Source organism: Alligator mississippiensis, chromosome 12 (genome assembly GCF_030867095.1).
Source record: "Alligator mississippiensis isolate rAllMis1 chromosome 12, rAllMis1, whole genome shotgun sequence".
In the NCBI taxonomy this organism is placed as follows: Eukaryota; Metazoa; Chordata; order Crocodylia; family Alligatoridae; genus Alligator; species Alligator mississippiensis.
The window spans coordinates 36,997,247-37,012,287 of NC_081835.1; the positions used below are offsets into that span (position 1 = coordinate 36,997,247).

Consider the following 15,041-nt stretch of genomic DNA (forward strand, 5'->3'; position numbering starts at 1 on the left):
TAGAATTATCTGGAGTATTGTGTCCAGTTTTGCACACACACCCCTCTTCCCCCCACCACTACAGAAAGGATGTGGACAAATTGAAGCGAGTCCAGAAGAGGGCAGCAAAAATGGTTAGAGGGCTGGGGCACATGACTTATGAGAAGAGGCTGAGGGAACTGGACTTATTTAGTCTGGAGAAGAGTAGGCTGAGTGGGGATTCAGTAGCAGCCTTCAATTACCTGAAGGGAGGTTCCAAAAAGGATGAAACTAGACTGTTCTCAGCGGTGGTAGATAACAGAAAAATGACTAATGGTCTCAAGTTGCAACAAGGGAAGTTTAGGTTCAATGCCAGGAAAAACTTACTTAGTAGGAGGGCAGTAAAGCACTGGAACAGGCTACCCATGTGGAATCTTCATCTTTGGAGTTTTTTAAGACCTGAGTAGACAAAGCCGTGGCTGGTATGATATAGTTGGGGCTGGTACTGCTTTGAGCAGGGGTTTGAATTAGGTGACCTTCTGAGGTCCCTTCCAACACTTATTTTCAACAATTCTATGAATTAATCATAGAACAGTAAAACCCCTCCCCCTGCTTTGGCGTGCAAGCCCCAAGCCAGGGCATGGCCACACTCCCCACTTGAGTGAGGAGTGAGGGAGAAGACCCTGGCAGGGGCTGCCCTCTTCCCCCTGTCCTCAAGCAGGGAGCTGGGGGGGGGTAGAAGTATGGCAGTCCCACCAGGCAGCCCCTAGGCGAAGGAGGGGGTTTAAACCCTCCTGCCCCCCACCTCAGCCTGCTAGCCCCATGCCATGCCCCCTGCTCTCTGCTAGGGATTTGAAAAAGCCTGGCAGGGGCTGCCTCCCACCCCCATGCAAACCCTTTTTGGGATCTGGGGCATGCAAGTCCCTAGTCAGAATGTGGCCATGCCCCTCATTTTCCACTCAAGCAGGTGGGTGGGCTGACAGGGGTTTCTCCCCCCTCCTCCAGGCAGACCTGGGGTCCTGTGCAGTTAGGGAGACGGTTTAAACCCCTCTCCTGCCCCCGCCCCCCCCACCTTAGGGTGCCATCCCTAGATTGGGGCATGCCCAATACTGTTTGGTCCAGCTGGGAGTGGGGTGGGCAAAACCTTGATAGTTTCGTAGTAGCTAGGGTCAGGAGGGACCTGAATAGATCATCAGTGTCAAAGGCCTTAAAGTCTAGAAAGACTATGTCTATGATGACACCATCATCCAAGGATTTAGTTACTTGGCCATAAAAGGCAATCAGGTTGGTCTGGCAGGACCTGCCTTTGATGAACCCATGCTGGTTGCCCCTGAGCATGATCTCCCCTGCTGGCCCCCACAGATGTGCTCCTTGATGATTCTCTCCAAGATCTTACCGAGCACTGAGGTGAGGCTTACAGGCTTATAGTTACTTGGGTCCTCCTCCCTCCCTTTCTTGAAAATTGGGACCACATTAGCCAGTTTCCAGTCCCCCGGCACCTGGCCAGATGACCATGAATGCTCATACCGCCAGGCCAAGGGCTCCGTGATGACCCCTGCCAGCTCCCTTAACACCCTTGGGTGGAGGGCATCTGGACCTGCAGATTTAAAAATGTCTAGCCCTTCCAGAAGATCCCTAACTACATCTGCACTGACTGAAGGCCTGACAGAGCTATCCCCAAGATTGTCCCTACCTCTGGTAGGTGGGATATCCCAGTCTCTGTTCAAGAAAACAGAGGCAAAGAAACTGTTAAAAATATCAGCTTTCTTGTCAGGTGTAGCCACAAGATTACCGTTTGCATCTTGCAGGTGCCCTACATTGCCTGGTGCCCTCTTCTTGCTCCCTATGTACTTGAAAAAGGACTTTTTGTTGTCCTTAATCCTGGACGCTAGCCTGAGTTCCATCTCTGCCTTGGCCTTCCTAATAGCCCTCCTACGCTCCTGGGCCGAGGAGGAGTCCTCCTCCTTGGTGATAGTTCCTCCCTTCCACTGGTTGTATGCCCCCCTTTCAGCTGTCAGGCATTCCTAAATGCCCTTGCTGAGCTTGATGGGGCTGCCCTCCCCCCCACTTGAGCAGGGGGGCAGAAAAATCAGTACTGAAAAATCAGTATCAATTCTGATAAATCTATTTCTCTAATTAATATATAAACGTGAATATTAATTTTTTGTAGAGTTAATCTTCATAGACATCATAGATTATGAAAATTTAAACATTGGCAGTCACAGTCAGGGTTCTCATTGTACGATATTCTTATAGGACATTTTTACTTGTCTCCAGCAGTGGAGGGGGTGGCTCTGAGAGCTGGTCTAATTAAAGCGCCTGCAGCATCTTGTGTATCTGCATTGCCATGCTTCAAAATGGTGGTGGGAGCACTATAACTGAAGCTCATTCAATGATTTTTAGTTAAAGCAACCGCGCTGCTTTAAATGCAGAGGCTGGCTGGAACGTGCTAGTTAGCACGCTCCAGCAGACTCAAGAGTCTGCTCCAATGCGCTGTAATTACAGTGCATTGGAACATCCTCCTGGCATGTCTGCAAGCACCCATAGTGCTTCATGCTGGCAGGTTCTGAATATTTGGGCTCTGATACAAAGGAGTATCATTCATAGCAATGGCACTGCTCATGTTTTTTAAATTAAATACAAGCTTTTTAATTAAATTAAATACAAGCTTTCACCAATTAAATACAAGTCCTTGACGCTTTACAGGATTGAATTAAAAAGCAAAGACCACCATCCAGCCTAATGCTAATTAAGATGTTTTTGGTTACAGCTAATATTTGATCAAGCATGAAAGAGAAAATATTATAGAATATAGCTAGGGCCTGGTTTAAATCACAGACCCAGCTCACAAACATTGTGGCCCGATTGTGGCAGGGGCTGCCATTTTCGCACCCAGATCATAGCATCCCCTCTGTACCCACTGATTGGCTAAGGAGGCAGGTTTAGGGCCATCTGGCTGGCAGAGCCCAGCCCACAGTGCCAAGCTGAGGGCAGGGATCGGGGTGTCCAGCAGGACAGGGGTAGGGAATAAGCCTCCGACCCACCTGGGGACTCACCATGCTTGTGAGGGTTGTGGGGTGGGACTCACCTGGCAGCGTGCCTGGCACCAGGCAGCAAGTGGCCTAGAGGTTGGAGAGGGGGGTTGGAGGTAGCTCTAGTGCTGTCCACCTCCTCCCTTTAGCAATGGCAGCAGTGATAATGATGGCAGCGGAGCAGGACTCATCAAAAGGCAGCGGTGGGTGGAACTGTAGCAGCATGCAGTGGGTGGAGGGCAAGCTGCACATTAGTGTGGTTAATGGATAGGGACTGGGCACTGCACAACAGTACAGGCACCCCCACAGCTCCCAAGGAGCAGGCTGCAAGGTGGGGGGACCTGCTCATATTGGGTGCCCCCACTTGAGCATCCAGCAGCATGCACCTGCCTGAGCCTCCAGGGGCTGAGCCCCTGAGCTTCTCCTCAAATAGCCCCTACCCTACCCAGTTTCCTCCAAGGCTCAGGCAGTTGCACATAAAAATTGCATTTTTCATGAAAATCACTTAATTTAATAATCTTTGTTAAAAGAGTCACTTAATTTCATAATCTTCATGAAAAATGTGAAATCATGATTTAAACCAGGCCCTAGTTATTGCTCCATATCTGAGCTGAGGTACTTTGGTGGGACAGCATGAAGACTGCTGACATATTCAAGCCAGAGCTCTTCAAAGCACTAACTTATTTATCTATAGATTTTTAAAATGGAGCCTAAATAGCACATGAATTTTGAAAAAAGAACTTTCATCACAGGAAATTATATTTAAACATCTCAAAATGGAACTGGTAAATACCAGCAAAACATTAATTGAAGAGCAGTAGTAGTATTATGCACTGAATAACTTGTTCAGTTAATAATATTCAACCAGATACAGAACTGGTTTATTGCTGGCAACATACGATTTTTTTGAAAATGTCAAATTTTGCCTAGCCATATGTTCCTCACATAGAAGGAGATCATTACCTAATGTAAATTTTCATGGTCATTGAAGAAAAGGGAGCTATGACAATTTGCGCCAGTGGAAGATCAACCCCTCAGGATTCAGTAAATCTACTTGAAGCAAAATCAGTAAAAAAACCAAACTAGAACAGTTGTTTCCTTACTTTGAATGCACATGGACCTATGTCTGAAGAGGTAATGTTATTTTTACTAAGGTCAATCCTTTCCAAATTAGTGATCCCATTGAATGCTTCATCTGGAATGGCAGTGATGACATTTCCTAAGACAGTTTAAAAAAAAAAGTCTGAGTCGTTTTATCATGATCAAAGTCAGGTAGCTTTGTACTATACAAGTGAAGAAGGTATTGCTGGAAATAAAGTCAACTACATGTATTTGTGTTTTAATGCTAGTAGCTTGTACATTTTTAAAAGGAAATTAGATAATTAGATGTGATAGGAAGTTTAGTTACTACTTTAATATGTTGTCTAATCATCAGGTTTAATCATAAAATGCCTTGCAACTTGTGGTGATAAGAAAAGTGTAGTACAATATTTTATATACAATATGCTAACAAAGTTGTTTGTGTTTTAGGGAGGGCTAATTTTAATTTATGAAGAAAATTATTAAAGCAAAATTATTGCTTACCTGCAAGCTCTAAGTTTGTTAGTTCTGGATCTGTAATTGGTGGTATTTGTGTGAGTTTGGCATTAACGCAGCTTACTGTTGTGTCAGAGATTGAACATCCCTTTGGCAAAGGAGGAACTTCTGCTGAAGGAACAGGAATTGGGAAGTGAAGTGGCATTCTGAAAACATCACCTCTTAAAATATGTCCGTGTTCATCCTCTTCCTCTTCACTATTACGTTGTGTTACTTCTTGCTCTACATATTTTTCTTCCTTTTTTTCTTCCTCCCTTTCAAATTGTAGTTCTTTGTCTTCAAATATTCTTTTTGCTGCTTCTTCTCTTCTGCTTATTTCCTCTGATTTTTGATGGGCTTCATATTGTTGTCTTCTTTTAACTTCCTGAGGTGTTTTTCCTTTACTTTTTTTGTTCTCAACCTTTTTATGGATTTCTTTCTCCTTAAGTTCATCCTCTTCTCTTCTAAGTAACTCATCACTTTCAGCTTGGGTCAGTTGTGTTTGCAGTAGGAGTGGGTTACTAGGGTCATTGGGTTCTGGAGAATCACCAGAAAATGCAGATGTGTCATCCAGTGAAATACTGTTTGGCACTGAAAATAAGGATTAACATGGTAATGGAAGTGAAAAGAAAAAATGGCATTATAAGAGGAAAGTACAGTGAAGTTAGTTTTAGTATACATAAATCTCTGCAAGCATAGAAATTATTTATATGATAAATACATTTACACTGAGAAAGTGATTTAAAAAATAAAAATATGATATTGTGAAATGGTTAATTAATTTTAAATCAACATAAAGTGTAGTATTCTCATAAGGTACTGTTAAGTATTTATTTGTATATTTAGTTGTAAAAGTGTAATTAAGGTGGTAAAAGAAAGTTAATCAAAGTAATCTAAAAAACTGAATATAGGGTTGATTTGATGGTATATTTTTTGCAGTGTTGTGTTTGTTAAAAACTGTGCCCAGAAATTGTGTGCAAGCAAAAAGAAGTAGGAGGAGGGGTGATAGTGGGATAACGTTCCTACAACTCAGCTCTAACTCCTATCAGAGTAACACGTCCACCTCCTGATTAGACCTCATTAATGTTGTCAGGCTGGCCAGGAAGACATGTTTTGCTATTCTTCAGAAGCAGTGTTCAGACATGCATATGTAGCACTACAAGTACAACAGCATCTTGAAATGTAACAAAAGCAGTGTTTTGAGAGGTATACAAACATTCAGAACTCCCCAAATAGAGCACTACAAGATCCCTACAAAGGCATGCTCTCTAGCTAGGCAGTGATTGGGGTTTGCTCCTCTTTCTTCCCAACCATTGACAGCCTGCTCTTCTCCTCACTAGCAGTGTTAGCACCACTGCAGCAACAGCACCATCACTTCACCAGTCCCTATTTTGCAGTGCTTGCACCATTTTTTAGTGCTATGGGCAGGATTCACATCTGACCACCTTCTTTTTGTAGCACTGCAGGGGTATGTATAGCACTAGCAATATACATCTGAATGCTGCCAGAGATTCCCAGGAAGCCTCCAAATCATAGGACTTGGTGCTTGTTTCCTGTACTTAGTAACCATAATTAAGCCCTCTTCTAGCAAACATCATATTTAAAAAAAAAAAGTCTTGGGGTCCAGTCATTGTGATCATAGTCAATTGCCAATGGCTTCAGTGAAAACTAAGTAGCAATTTCTCAGTATAAATATGAACTTTCATTTCTACCTAGGAGAACTTTTACAATCTTTTCTCTAATGCCTGATGAAGGGTGTTTGTGCCTGAAAGCTTGCAATTAAAGACATTCTTTTGCAAAAATCTTGTTGGTCTAATAAAAGTTATCATCTTTGTCCACGAGCCCTGATTGCTTTTCAGTATAAATAAGGTTCTCTACACTGAAATCTCATTTTATGCAGTAGGGGATGACAATGCTGAGTTTTTACCCGCACTTTCTTGTAAGATGAATTTTAGAAATAGTTAATAAAACGGTACGTAAACCTGGACACTACCTGCTCCCTCACCTGAATAGTGGGATCCTGGGATACCCGATAGCCAATGGCCCCGCCCAGCTCCCTGGGTAGCTGCTGCAGGGTCCCCAAATGAAGAGCCTCCCCTTACAATCAAACAACCTTGCAGACCGTTATAAAACTATTTACAGGATTTAATTATTTACAAGGTAACATATAACCAATGCAATAGAGCAAAGGTAACACTGCATGACCTGGTGATGATGGCTTAAGGGTTAATGTTTCTTGGCTACGCATTACACTAGGGCAAGGTATACAAATTACTCACAATAAATAAGGAACCAATACATAAATACATTGATACTCCAACTAATAAACCATCAAGAAGTTATTTACACTGTGTACTGAGGACCCTGGGGTTTCAATGTAGCAGGCAGTGGCTCCTCCCCTGCAGTACCTGCAAGAGAGCTGATTCCTGCCCAGACCCCTTTCCTGGCTCAGCAGGGAGCAGTGCCTGGGCTGTAGGTTGCAACAGTTCTCCTGCACAGCCTCACAGCACCCAACAAATGCAGCTTGTCCCTGTGGCTGGAGCAGTCCCTGCCCCTCTAGCCCAGGGCTCCCTCCAGCACCCTGAGCCTGTCCCTACCCAGTGCCTTCTCACTTGCAGGGAAAAACCAAGGCAGTCTCAAGCAGTGCTCCCTGGTCCTGCGTCCCCTTCTCCTCCTGCGCTCACCCAGCCACACAGGGTCTTGCAGGAGGGTCTTCCCAGGCTCGAAGTCTCCTCACAGGCAGCTCCTCTCTTGTGCCTGCCCTGGCAGGGCTGAGAAAGAGAATGGACAGGGTGTAGCACTCTTGCTGAAGCAGCCTCTCACTGCTACTTCTGCAGGGGTCTAACAGGGGCTCTCTGAGGGACAGCTGTAGGGAGATCCTTTCCCTGATCTCCAGCTTGTCTCTCACTCCCTCTCTCTCCTTTTCTTCTCCTCTCTACCCCACCCCCCAAAAAAACTGTTCCCCTCTTTTAACCAAGCCTCTCAGCCAGTCCAAAGCCAGGACTCTTGCTGGGATTACATCACCCCTCCCACTTCCAACAGGGCTACCTCCAAAAAAGCTTCACTCGCCCTCAGGGCAAACAGTATCCCTACTGGGATAAACTGTCTCTTCGCACTCTGTCCTTCTGCAGGGCAGCCCTTCCTATTCCTTCAGGTGGGTCCATTTTAGTGTTACTCTGTGTGTGTGTGTGTGTGTGTGTGTGTGTGTGTGTGTACACACACACACACACACACACACATGATTAAATAAATGGTTGGTAATCTTCAAGACTGAGAGTCTTGAAGATTAATAGGTTGCTTTATAAGCACTGCTTTTAAACTACTTTGTTAATATAGAGCTGTACAAGAAACATTGTGTATTTTATGTTCTGATAGCCATCATAAATGGAATCTTATATAAAATATAGTTAGACATTCTTTTTTTCTATGTATTATAAAGCTGACATAATATGAGTAAGGGAGAAAAGAGGGGGAAATAAGTAAAAATATGGGACCCTGATCCATCACCTGTTGCAGATATTTGCTTTAAAGACAATAAACTAGAATATAGCTAATAGATCATGTAGGGTTTTACATAAAACAAAATTAATGTAGAACATTTGCTTGTTCAGTAAAGAAAAATACATATATAAAATTACTCTTGTTATGTAATTTGGGACTTTTCTACTTTCTGCATAAAACAAATATGTACAAAAATTAATTAACAGCTTTGTATTTATAGGTGATGTCTCTTGCACTTATTATTGTAATAATCTTAAAATAGTAAAATAAGTATTAAATAATATGATGATAAGAAGACGATATGGGGTACTGTACCAATCTCAGAGCAAACTGGGCAGCACTCTCCTTCAAGTATCACAGGTTTTTGACATGTTAGAGGGTGGCATATGGTTTCATCACATATCACTTTTCCTTTTGAACACAGACAAGTAATGCAGGGCGTGGGGGACCACATGGCCTTATCATACATAATCATTCCATTGGCTATACAGCGACCATTCTTTCCTGACAAAAAGAGAACAATTAAAAACAAATGTTATGTAATTATTTAATAACTTTAATTGAAAAAGCCCACAAGTACAGTTTGTATGTTTAGATCTTTGATTTAATTAGTTTTGAAATGCAGAAAAATTATTAATATTAAAAGTACTTTATTGGATCTTCACTATATTCTGTTTAATTCACTAATCTTTCTGATATTAAATGCTTTTATTGCTCTTAATATGAAGGGAGCACTATCTTGTTCATATTTATAAATATTACAATATATTGTGAATATGTCTGTCGTATATCACTTGCAGTTTTCCTTTTGAAAGCGCTGGGTGTGTCAGACTCTTCAACAGCTTTTGTAGAAAACACTAAACATTTTTTTTAGTCTGTAGTTATATTTCTAAAGTATTTATCACCATGTACTCTAGGCACCAAAGACCAAACTTTATCTACTGAAGTGCGTAGCAAAACTATTAACCGTTGGAGTCATGGCTAGCCACAAGTGAGCATAGTCCTTTTAAAAACATGCCAAATTGTCACATGTAAAATAAAATGCCCTATTTTTCTAAAGAATTGGTTAAACATGGAGGCAGCAGCTACATAAACTTCTGTAACATTTTCCTGGCACTGTGTAACCTGTTTACAATAGTGCAACTTTGCAACAGAAGCTAGTTATTAGTTTTGCTTCTCAGGTTATGATTACATGGTAAAACTACCATGCCAGGCAGTGGTACCTTTAGGTAACTTGCTGCAATACAATGTTTTTGATAGTGACACTGTCAGGCCTGGTATAAGTTTACTGTGTAGACATGGCTTTAGTCCCTCCTTGTCAGTCTTCCAAGTAAGGTATTCTCCATCTCCCCAGCAACTGGAAAGAGATCACTTCTTTGCTCTGAGCCAGGACTTAATATGTATTTCAGGAAGAACTCTCCAAAATTCTTGGTCTCCAAGGAGCCCAACAGGAAACTTCAGGTCTCCTTTTAGAGCTGAACTGTCAGAGGATTTTAAATAAATGTCTGTATTTTAACTGACTTTGAGGTTTTTCTCCTCAAAACTGCTACACTTAAAAATATCTGAGGAAGGTTTGGAGGACAGTACATCTCTTCTCCAGCCTCAGGAATGACAGTAGACAGTGATATCCATCTCCCAACAAATGTGTAGATTAGGCCTATGCCAAGTTAGTTACGTGTGCCATGTGAAAAGACCTTCATTTAAAGCAGGCCAGAATTATCATTACATGTCTGTGGGTAAGTTTGCAAAGTGCACATGCAGCTCCATGAGTTACAGGACCCTTTTTCTAGTAGCTTGCAAAATAGCAATCTTTCATCAAAGCCTTGTGAACCTCAGAGAAGGGCAAAGGAATAAATGCCAGTTCACAGCATATAGGCAAAGCCAGTCATGAAGACTAAGTACAGGCATTTGGGTGCATTAGGTTGGGGGAGTTAGGGGGAGATTAAATCAATTCAAACTGGCTGCCTGATATCAGGTAAGTCAGAATGGGGTGGGCTATCTGGGTGGGTTGGGGGTCCAGCAGGCTGGAGAGTATCGGGGGTCTCCTGGGGATGGGGCAGCAGGTGCAACCTGTGGGTGACGGTGTGAGTTGGAGGGCTAGTGCATCCCACGAGGGGTTGGGGGAGCAGGCGCAACCTGCAGCTGGGATGGGAGGGCAGGCATTACCCGTGGGTGCGGTGGGGTGGGGTGGGGGGCAGTTGCAAACCTACATCCCTCTCCTCCCCCAACTGGGACTTACTTGCTTGGCTCTAGCAGCAGTGAACACATAAATGTGGCTGCACTCAGAGCACCTTGTGGAATGGGGGTTGAGAGGGCTGGTTGTGAGGGAGCAAGGGGCTGGGGGTGCAAAAAATAGACCAGTGCAGGAGAAGTGAGGGATGAAAAAAATAGCTAAGGAGTAGAAAAGAATGGGGCCAGTACTGGGTTTTCCCAGCCCTGGGATTGCGCAGAGAAAGTGGACAGAAGTTCCACATGCCAGTTTGACCTAAATCAAACAGGGTTCTTCGATTTTTAGACTGGTTTGTGTGCATGGACCTTCAGTTCAGTTACACGTTTAGACTGATTGCTGGTCACTGAGACCCGGTCTGTAAATGTAAGGTTGACACTGGGATGAGCTAAATTTTAAATCAAGTGGCCATTTTGAACCCAATTTAACATGCTGAATGTCTATACATAGCTAAAATGGTTGGGAGGGCCATAAAACATCCCCCTTTCCCACAAGCTGTTTACCTGCAGAGCTTTATTTGCTGTGAAAGGTGCTAACTTGTCTAATATTTCAGATCCCAATGAGTCATTTGTCTCCACTAGCATTGGCTGTGCATTCAAAACTTCCAAAGATTTTGTTGGTAAATTATTTTGAGTAAAAGTGCTCGGAGGCCTTTGAGAGGTCTTCATTAAAAGTATCTTGTCTGTTTGCCACCACCTTGTCTAATATAGTTTTGGAGCTTGGTATGCTTTCTTGAAACTTCACTTTCATATGCTGTCAAACATAATAATTCTCATATAATAGGGACTATTATTTGGTTTCTTCGGGTTGAACTGAAACATCCTTAGGAAGTACTTACGTATATGTTAGATATGAACAGAGCAACCAAAATTAAAATCCTTTTTTTTTAAATTCAGAAGCATGATTAATGATTTCAGGTCTGTTACTTAATAGACTGTTTTCCAGATCTGATCTTTAACTTGCAAAAATGTTGAATTTTAGAAACTAGAAAATACTTTGTGGTTGAAGTCTTTGGTAGATGAGCACAGGACTTTTAACCTTTCGAAATATAGTGTAAATCTGGTGTTGGATGCTAGTTAAAATGAGTTCAATGATTAGTTCAACTTTGGATAAAAAAGCAAGATAAAGATAAGTGGAAGGTGAAGAGGGGAAGGAAACCGCATATTATTTTAGTATGTTTGTGATGGTCTCTGAAACATATTAGAATAGCTTACATGAAATACATTCTATGTACATGATATCTTCCTCTACTTAATATAAATGTTTTAAATAAATGGTTTCACATAAGTAGTGTATGTTAGATATACATTATAGTAGCACCCACTAAATCAGGGGTGGGCAAAATGTGGCCCACAGGCCGGATGCAGCCTACCAGGTCATTCTATCCAGCCCGCTGTGCCCCTAAAAAATTTAGAAAATTAATATTTATCTGCCCTGACTGCATGTCATGCAGCCCTCGATGGCTTGCCAAAACTCAGTAAGTGGCCCTCCGCCCAAAATAATTGCCTGCCCCTGCACTAAATTCTTATAGTTGGAGTTTGTCAGCATTCCCTTTAATACCCCCTATTTTTTAATTTCTTTTTTTCATTTGTTCAGTTTTTAACAAGGTCATAGGACAAAGGTGAATTGTTTATGAAAATATGAATAACATTTAGTTTTACTAGCTAAGTCACAATAAAGTAAAACTAATTCTCTGATTATGATATGGTCCTGTGGCACACACAAATACTGCCTAATATGAACTATTGCTTCCTCATGGGTGAAATATAAAAATGGTCCTTGTATTGTGTAGGCAAGCATGTTTTATGAAAGCTGTGTTTGTTAGCTTTTTATAAATACATGTGATACATTCTTTTTCATTTTACATTATAGTGCTTCTTTGTGGTGTTAGAATAACAGCACACTAGGCATTTACATCTATTTATCCACAAAGGATAAATAGAGTAATAGAGTGTATCTAACCACTGCTTCAGTTCCCTACTAACTTGTCTAAACTCTCATCTGTAGAAACAACCTCCAAAACAAATTAAACTATTTAATATCTCACCTCTTCTCAGGGTTGCTACCCCAAGAAATTTTTTTAATTGAGAATCTGAAAACTTTTTACTGACAACCAAACTCTTTTACTGAAACTTTTTAAAACCTGATATATGTTTTACATTATATAAATATATCCCTTCTGCTATGCCCCAGATAGCAATTAGAAGGGCTGGGTTCAAATGTAGGGGTTTAACACTAACCATAATAAAAAAGAAAAAAAAAAAGGTTTGTCAGTAATAATTTTTCGGATTGTCTGTAAAAAAATTATTTTTTTCTTGGGTTGTCAGACTTGTTGACTGTTGCAATAGTTTATACCTTACAGCCCCTAACCCAAGGGTTTCCTACCCTGATTCCCCTGACTGCACCCTGCCACATGCTGCCTCTTCAGCCCAACTCTCAACCTGACCCCCACTGGACCACAACACACTACCTTCTCCCCAACCTCCAAGCTCTGCAGCTCTGTCCTGCCTGCACCATCTCTCTCCCTGTACTGCCTGGCCTGGGGCCACATGGCCCTGCGCACCTTTGAGGTGAAAGCTGAGCAGCTGTAATAGGCAGGGTATGGCCAGGAAATGCAGTGGCAGCCCATGGGTGGGAGCAGGGAGGGGGTCAAAGTTTCCTGGAAGGCTCCAAGCTGCTCTCCTGCTTAGATACCAGGTGGCACTGCTCTGCTTAATTTGTCCATTCATACTTGAATTTGGCCTCATTCTGATGGCAACAATGAACTGAGCTCACTGTTCCTTAGTTTTTATTAATGGCTTCATTTTTTTACGGAATTCACAGGCAGGCATTTTTAGCATGTTTTTTTTATAGATAGCAACCTTGGCAACCTCAACTATCCGTCCTGTAACTGCTTTTTAAAAATCTATTACTGGCTTATTCAAGATTTGGCTTCAGGAAGGCCCAAGTCTTCTGTATGTAGGTATGCATATGCTTGACTACCAATGCATGTATTATCAGTTGTTCCCCTGAAGTTTTATGTGACTGTCACTGGATTAGAGGTCTTAAATTGCAAGTTTCTTTGGGTAAAGATTGTTTCTCCTTTATTATGTCTTACATAACACCATGTCTTACATGGTAAAAAGATAGTGAATAATTGTTCAGTACCTACACACAGTTAGTTTTCAGCCTTTGTAAAGAAGCTAAATGACTATGACAATCAAAGCCAACTGTGTTAGTGATTTTTGTGTGATATTGTTGGGTTTTCTAGGCCCTAAACAGAGATCACAGGCTTCTATTATGTCATCTGCCAAAGGTATGGGCCAGATTTTAGTGGAAAAGTAATGAAAGATTCCACTATTGGTTGCGACAACAAATCTCCCAAAACTGCAAAACGATTTTTGATGTGAAAAGCTACTGGGCACAAATCTGGATTAAGGATATTTTGGATTAAAGTGGATTAAAGATATTTTGTTTCTTCCTGAGTCATCTTTATGTGTTTACAAATGAAATTTGCAATTACAGGTGTATTCCTTTCTTTATTAAAACAAATCTAATTTTTCCCAAAATACTACATCCAAGGAATACTTTAAATATTGAGGGGGGTGGTTTAATTTGGGGAAATATCTGAAGTACTCTTAGATGCCACTTCTAATGCTATTAGAACTTCAGTGAGCAGCAATGAATTGACTTATGAGAGAAACTGAGAAAAAAGGTTTTTTTTCAATGTTATGAACATTATTTCATGACTTTAAAACTACTGGACAAGCTAAGGACATTTTTTTAGGTACCAAAGAGTCAGTATATGGAAAATTACAAAAAATACTACTCTTACATGTCAAAGAGTTTCTTTCTAAGACTAAAGAAAGATAAGCATTCAAAATCCATTGTAACTGACAAGTATCATGAACCAAACACAATAAAATTATAATTAAATGTTAAAAATAATATAAGCTATTAGAAAAAAAGTTTTATAAAAATATGCTTTTATATATTCTAGGCAGGGCTGCTAGTATTGACTAATAATGATGTCTCTGTAAAGAACAGTGTAAATTAACAGTTGCATGAATTTCATTTGAAACAACTATTTTTCTCCGTTGTGTGAAGTGATGAGTAGGACAGAGTTCTGCTCTTACCTGGTAAAACATTGTAACTGGATTCTTTTCCACCCAAACCTATAAGAGAATCAAATACTTCTGTAATGCTGTCATCAATATTAATAAGGGGAATCCTTGGTACTACAATGTCAGCAGTCAACGGCTTAACCCTTTGTTGTCTGTTAAGCCTGTGGTGTGATGAGAGACCCTTTCTTAGTTCTCTATAACGCATTCTCCTTCTTTGCCTTCTGGGAATTCCATTGGTTTCATTTTGAACAAAATGAACACCAAGACAGACAAGCAGGAAATAATAGAGCAAACATGTAGTCTTCATGTTTTCTCCCTCACATACAGTGTCCTAAAAGGGAAAATAGAGGAAAAAGTAAAAAATTAGGTACAGTTTTTTTTCAGTGTGTCATATAATGCAGATCTAAAAGATTTTTCAGAAATATGGTCTAAAAATGGCAAGCAAGGATAGTCAGTTTTATCTTTTTGGTAAAATTTTCATTTTGAAAGTTCTTCAAGTAGTTTTGTAATTGTCTCTCTACAGGTATGCAAAATAGTTTAATTCAAATACAGCCGTGTATAGAAGGGTATTTTTTTTTATCAGATGAACCCTTAATATATATTCATGCAGCATGAAACTGAAAATCTCTTCCTCATGACAAAATG

General features: G+C 41.0%; 2 protein-coding genes across 6 annotated transcripts in view; one reads left to right on the top strand and one right to left on the bottom strand.

Annotated features, from left to right (window-relative positions):
- Positions 1-15,041, top strand: part of CENPP (centromere protein P) — a 296,268-nt gene that overhangs the window by 221,603 nt on the left and 59,624 nt on the right. The gene's annotated exons all lie outside the window — the stretch shown is intronic.
- Positions 1-15,041, bottom strand: part of ECM2 (extracellular matrix protein 2) — a 33,947-nt gene that overhangs the window by 15,264 nt on the left and 3,642 nt on the right. For both annotated transcript variants that reach the window (XM_006261123.4, XM_019477339.2), the window contains exons 2-5: positions 14,409-14,727; positions 8,382-8,570; positions 4,575-5,156; positions 4,094-4,209 (exon numbers count right to left, since the gene is read on the bottom strand). In XM_006261123.4, coding sequence (XP_006261185.1) covers positions 4,094-4,209; positions 4,575-5,156; positions 8,382-8,570; positions 14,409-14,703 — 1,182 coding nt within the window. In that variant the 5' untranslated portion in view covers positions 14,704-14,727. The remainder of the gene's footprint in view (positions 1-4,093; positions 4,210-4,574; positions 5,157-8,381; positions 8,571-14,408; positions 14,728-15,041) is intronic.